Source organism: Rhamphochromis longiceps, linkage group LG3 (genome assembly GCF_057381845.1).
Source record: "Rhamphochromis longiceps isolate RC_006_pf linkage group LG3, R_longiceps_female_GT1.1, whole genome shotgun sequence".
In the NCBI taxonomy this organism is placed as follows: Eukaryota; Metazoa; Chordata; class Actinopteri; order Cichliformes; family Cichlidae; genus Rhamphochromis; species Rhamphochromis longiceps.
The window spans coordinates 24,146,117-24,151,989 of record NC_140559.1 but is presented as its reverse complement, the minus strand read 5'-3'; the positions used below and the strand labels follow the sequence as shown (position 1 = coordinate 24,151,989).

The 5,873-nt window shown below is 40.9% G+C and overlaps 1 protein-coding gene across 5 annotated transcripts; it reads left to right on the top strand.

Annotated features, from left to right (window-relative positions):
- Positions 1–286: 286 nt before the first annotated feature.
- LOC146673565 (uncharacterized) lies at positions 287–5,481 on the top strand. 5 transcript variants are annotated; one of them, XM_085390213.1, is made up of 4 exons: positions 287–583; positions 884–970; positions 3,467–3,802; positions 4,029–5,481. In XM_085390213.1, exons 2-4 carry the CDS (start codon positions 895–897, stop codon positions 4,238–4,240), a joined length of 624 nt encoding a protein of 207 aa, XP_085246339.1. In that variant the 5' UTR covers positions 287–583; positions 884–894; the 3' UTR covers positions 4,241–5,481. The 5 variants fall into 5 exon arrangements, with proteins under 5 accessions (XP_085246339.1, XP_085246333.1, XP_085246354.1 ...); XM_085390228.1 differs by having other exon boundaries at positions 288–583; positions 884–2,086; XM_085390207.1 differs by having other exon boundaries at positions 287–970.
- Positions 5,482–5,873: the final 392 nt, after the last annotated feature.

The window sequence follows — 5,873 nt, the reverse complement described above, 5'->3', positions numbered from 1 at the left end:
CCTATGACAGCTGGGATAGGCTCCAGCGCCCCCCGCGACCCTGAAAAGGATAAGCGGAAGCGAATGGATGGATGGATGAAACTCTTCCCTGTCTATGTAAATTACATATTTTGGTAGAATTGTTTTTTGTTTTTTTTTTACTTATAAGTGATCCTCTTAGTGCGGTACCTTTCTGTAAGTGCTTTCTAGTTCGTTTTGTTTGTTTTGGGGGCGGCGTGTTTTATAACTAAAGTTTGAAGAGGAAAAAACAGCGGTTTGTTTACTTCCTATTCGAACGGGAACCGCCCACAGACTTCCTGAACCATTTCCGCGTGATTAGTTTAGCTTTTTATTGGGAAAAAAAGAACGACATCAATCAGCTATTTAAACGAACCATGTTTACTTTAATGTAATTTCGGAACCTTAAAAATCTAAACGAATAAACAAATGTCGGTTAATGTATCTAGCAGAACTCTCGGCTCCTCCGCTGGTCTGGAAAACTCCAGAAAGTTCTGGAGCCGGTAAAGAAGCTTCACCGGATCCGGTGCGCTCATTCAGAGTAGTTTCCACCGTGGTCGTGTTGGCTGTACGTGGCTGAGAGCTCGTGAGTAACTGACGGAAAACCTTTAAAAGAGAAACGTTTACCGGCGTCTCTGTTTTTACTGACACATTGAACGTGACCGTCGATGTTTACCGTGTTATTCACCATTAATCTGTAAAGCGCTAACGTTTAAACGGGTTCACGGTACGAGCTGGTACAGCAACGTCACATCATTTTCTGCCGTAGTTTAAAACGACGGTAAACAAACGGATATTTCAGTAAATCTTTACTGTGTACGTAAACTAACTGGACTCCGTGACTTTAATCCTGCGTCTATTCCTTCCTCATTCTTTGCTGTTTTAGGTTAAGCGCAAATGGCTGTTGTAACGTTTTCGTGGCCCTGCTGGATTCTGATGCTCGTTGTCGTCGCCACCGCGTCCACTTTCGCCGGTGAGATTTCGCCTCGGCGCCGAACCGTGTTCTGTTATTCATAACATCACTGAACACTCCAAAACAAATCACCCCCGCTGACTGTGAAAACGTCATTTTGTGTGATTAAGTATTTGAAGCCTTTTATTGGTTAAAATTTTTTCCAAAATCTTAAAGTTGTGGCGACGTCAGGTCATCGTAGATGGCGCGTTGGTCGGAGGTTTGGGAGCTGTTGATTGGGAGAGTCGCGAGTTTAAACATGAAGACTTGAGATTGTTCCCTGCGGCGCTTACTTGTCAAACATTGAGCCACAAACAACGTTCCTGTCAAAAGGGAGAAGCTGCAATCAATTTTCTGCTAATAACTTTAATAGACATACAAAAAACGCCTTTCAAGAGTGCCAATATATAACATTTCTTTAATTTTGTTCAGATGTTTTTATAAGGTAAAAAAGACGCAGGCACAAATATGCTTGCAAACAGGGCCGCCTCCAGACATTTTCTTAGCCATATGGGGGCTCGCCCTAAGGCGACTATTGTTGTGATTTGGCGATATATAAATGAAATTGAACTGAATAAGAAAACCAGATAAGATTTTGAAATCCATAATAAAACCCTCTCTCTTGTGCTCCGTCTGCCATCGCTGTAACAAAACAAAAAACAAAACTGATCCATTGGAGTGAATAGAGATGACGCGACTGATGCATTGTAGTGTATCAAATCCCCCCACGGCCGAAAAAGTAGGAGGGCCGCCTCTTCAACGTCACACTGGATGCTCATATTCGCAGAATTCCAGTAAACTAGGTGCCACATGAGTTCTACTGACACGTCCAAATATCAAACTGCAATATTTACTTGGGGAGTTTACACTCCACTGATTAAAAAGGCATTTTTGAAATGTTTTTGGGAAATACATCACTTGAACCAACTCTGCAAAAGAGGAGCTCTGAGGAAAATGAGTGTTAGGGACACACTAAGTAGAAGAAAAATATTTTCATTTTGAAGGGTTTTTTGTTTTCTTTGGGTTTGTCAACCAAAAAACAAACAAACAAAAAACTGGTGCTCCAGAGCGGAAGGAGAGCAGACAGGAGGATGAGTACACCCCCCAGGACTTGGGATTTGGGCATTGAAGCCAATGGTGGGTGTGAAACATGAAGGTGTCATGGGTGAGTAGTTTGGGTTTTTTTGTAAAACAATGACATATTGTTAGCACTTATGCTCGTACTGTAACTTGTGTGTGATCTGCTGGCTCACTGAAAATGATTGTTGAATGAGGAGTTGTATAGACGAGTGTGGCAAGGCTTAATCTATTTTGTGTGTGTGGTAACCCGGATGAAGATGACGGTGTGAGTTTATACCCTTAACTCAAATTAATTTGTCCAGACAGAGAGAGCCAATAATAACTTGCTGCATTATTAACCAGAAGTGTGCTTACAGATGTTATAAGTGTATTTATGATGCACTTTTAAATAAAAACTAAACATACTGTATATATGATATATTATAATTAAAACATTGTTCATTAAGCTATAGTTTAATTAGAATCTTTCCTCATTGAATGAAAAAATTGCATCCCACAGTCTGACACCCTGAACATCTTACAAGCTCGATGCAGGATCTATGTGTTTATATCTCAAGTGGGTGTCGAGTTGACGTTTGTGTACAAAAGTTGTCTATTAAAATGAAACTAGGGCTGCCACGATTAGTCGACTAGTCACGATTACGTTGACTATCAAAATCGTCGACGACTAATTTAATAGTCGTTTGCAGCTTTGTAAGATCCCAAAAGACGCTGGAATAAGTAGGATTTAAGAGTGTAATAACGGACTGAAACAGAAGATGGCAGCGCTGCATGTACAAGGATGCCAGCTGCCGTTAAACCTCGAAGAAGAAGAAGAAGCTGTGTCCAGTATCCTAGCTGTGTCCAAATACAGGAACCACATCCTCCTGAGGCCGCATTACATCAATGCGACACGACGAAGGCTGTCCAATTTCGAAGACTCCGACAAATGCGGCCCAGAAATGGGTCCTTCATTTCTCCGGATTTGAAGGATGGGTCGGGTGTATCGTTCGTGGCCCAACCTATCCCAGAATTCATAGCGCAGCCCAGCCTATTCCAGTTTCGAACAATGGCGGCAGCTACTTAGTTTTAATATTACTCTTATTACTCTTTCTGCGTCACAAAACAAACTTTTAACATATTTTCAGGCGAGAATGTAGCTGTGTAAAGTTCAAATATCTGCTCGGTTTTTAAAGACATCACATATTTGCAAAAGCACTCCGACGTTTTCGGAGACATATTTTACCCACCAGCTCGATAGCTAGCCGGGGTGTTGTGATCAGAGTGCAGTAGATAATGTCTGACAGCAGTTTGATTCTGTTCTGTTCTTCACTCATCACCTACCTGACAGCTGACACCTCACACCTGTTTCTCACCTGCAGGTCAGACAGCTGAACACAGAGGATGGAGGGAAGGGATTCATGTAATGTGTAAACTCTTCTCTGTTTCCTTTTTTAGTCCAGACGAAGACAGCTGAATCTGGAAAGGACGTCACTCTGCCATGTCAAGCTCCACACAACAACTTGATAGGTGTAAAGTGGCGCAAAGCTGACCTGGGGGAAGAATATGTCTATTTGAACCGCAGAGGGCAACCTCAGCCACAAGGGCAACATCCATCGTTTAAGAACTGGGTGGATCTGCAGGACAGACAGATGAAATATGGAGACCTGTCTTTGACCCTTAAGAATGTGACGAGGAGTAACACTGGAACATACGAGTGTCTTGTCTTCGAGGACGAAACAGTCTCGTGGAAATCACTTGGCAACATCAGCCTGACTGTTGTTGTTCTTCCAGGTGAGTGAGCAGAGTTGAGTGTGTGTGTGATCAGAGGTGAAGCTGCTTCCTGGTTGTTGATGTTTGTTTCTAAAGATGTTGTTGATGAGACTTTGTAGAAAGCAGCTGGTCTGAGTGATGTGATCAGAGTGCAGTAGATAATGTCTGACAGCAGTTTGATTCTGTTCTGTTCTTCACTCATCACCTACCTGACAGCTGACACCTCACACCTGTTTCTCACCTGCAGGTCAGACAGGAGGAGACACAGATGATGGAAGGAAGGAGGATGGATCTGTCGGACTCAAAGTTGGACTGACAGTTTGTACTTTGTTGCTCTTTGCAGTCATTGCTGGGATAATTTATAAATTCGTTACATGCAAGGAGAAGAATTCTCATGACCTTCCTGCTGATCAAGATGTTTGTCTGAAGCAAACCATTTTTTCCTTTAACTCCGTGTAACGGAAAGAGACGGAGACAGATTTTTTTTTTTCCCATGAATACATGAACTGCACTCTGGGTTTGGACCCCTGAACATCAGACAAACCAGAGTTTCCCACAGCGTCATCCTGTCATTAAGATGATGACCACAGCAGCAGGATGGACACATCTCAGAGTTCCTGTAACTTCAACTTTTAGAGTGGATAAAACACATGATCAACAGGTCGTGGCGAGAGCTTCACTTTCCTGGTATAATTATAAACTGTATAAATGAAGGACTTGGACACGGTGACACCAACCTTTGGCTAGACTCCACATTTTAAAGCCTCCATGTGTGGGTTGATAAGTTTATCTCCAGCATCCAGGTGGATGTTAAAAAAATCACCCCTGTAGAGTTTGTATAAAGTAAGAAACTGTCAACAGAGAATGAACCTGTTTCTATACCTGTGCAAAGGTGGACATTTGAACATGTATTTATTTATGGAGATATCTAATCATGAAATCTGTTGTGCAGTATTTAAGATGCTAAAAACATGCTAATATATGGAATTTGTTTTTTTTAATCAAATTATTTGTTTTTACATGTTGTCTAATTGTGTTAATGATTGAAGTAAATATTTGTTTTTTTTCTGATGTATTTGTCGTTTTTTTTTGTTTTTTTTTAAATGTCAGAGTCTGTGTGATGCTATATAGCCATAAGTGTGACCATTTAATGTGAACTCTGCTGGTTCAGTCTCTCACAGCAGACAGGCTTTAATTTTGAGGATGGATGAAGGAGACACGGTAGAGAAGGAGGCAGGTTTTCTTTGAATCCTCCTGTCAAGTCAGACTTTCTAATGTCCTATATCGTACAATTGATATCGGATCTCTAATCTACACAAGTGTGGGTGTTTACAGACACTGAAGTCTGTTAGGTAAGAGTTAATTATTTTTGTAATAAAATATACTAATCTGAATGAGGACAGAGGCAGCGATCACTGGATTTATCAGCTAAAAATTGTTTCTGTGACTCTATTACAGGATGTTACTGTTGTTCATGAGGGTTTACCCCATCCTGAACCCTGTACAATCACCATATGTATTTTTTATATATTTATTTAATTGTTCTAGTCTAATCAGGGAACAAAGAAAATAATCATTCTAACTGACACATAAAAACTTTATGACATTCTTACTCAAAAAGTCCATTTTGGCTTTGTCCATAATCCAGAGTTATTGTTGATAACTTGAAAATGTAAGCTAGGTAGGTACTGATTGCATGGATAAACGTCTTTTTGAATTTCTGGCTTTGTTGTTGTACTTGTGAGCACCAGGAATCCTTATATCACAGCTCCATTGATGATTGTTTAATTTAAATAATTGTGGAACAGATAACCCAACCTGCTCTCTCTATCTAAAGGGCCAGAGTTGCAGCACCTGAAGACCATTACCCTCTAGTACTCCTCTTACCAAACTTTAAAACTTAATTCTCTCAAAAGGGGATGTGCAAATATCAAGGGTGTAGAGCTATCGGAATGTGTCCTGTACATTAGATGGAAGAGTTCTACTGAAACATATCCACAGGTAGAAAGGATTTTCCGTGTCGTTCATTCGTACATTATCAGTAATCTCAGTCTCTCACTGAACGTGCTCCTGTGACTGGCCAGCATGTCAT

Bases quoted from the DNA above. Each gene is read 5' to 3' on its own strand.
- LOC146673565 (XM_085390213.1), top strand. From the start codon at position 895: ATGGCTGTTGTAACGTTTTCGTGGCCCTGCTGGATTCTGATGCTCGTT. The intron at 971-3,466 runs GTGAGATTTCGC...TTCCTTTTTTAG, and splicing joins CACCGCGTCCACTTTCGCCG to TCCAGACGAAGACAGCTGAA. The intron at 3,803-4,028 runs GTGAGTGAGCAG...TCTCACCTGCAG, and splicing joins GACTGTTGTTGTTCTTCCAG to GTCAGACAGGAGGAGACACA.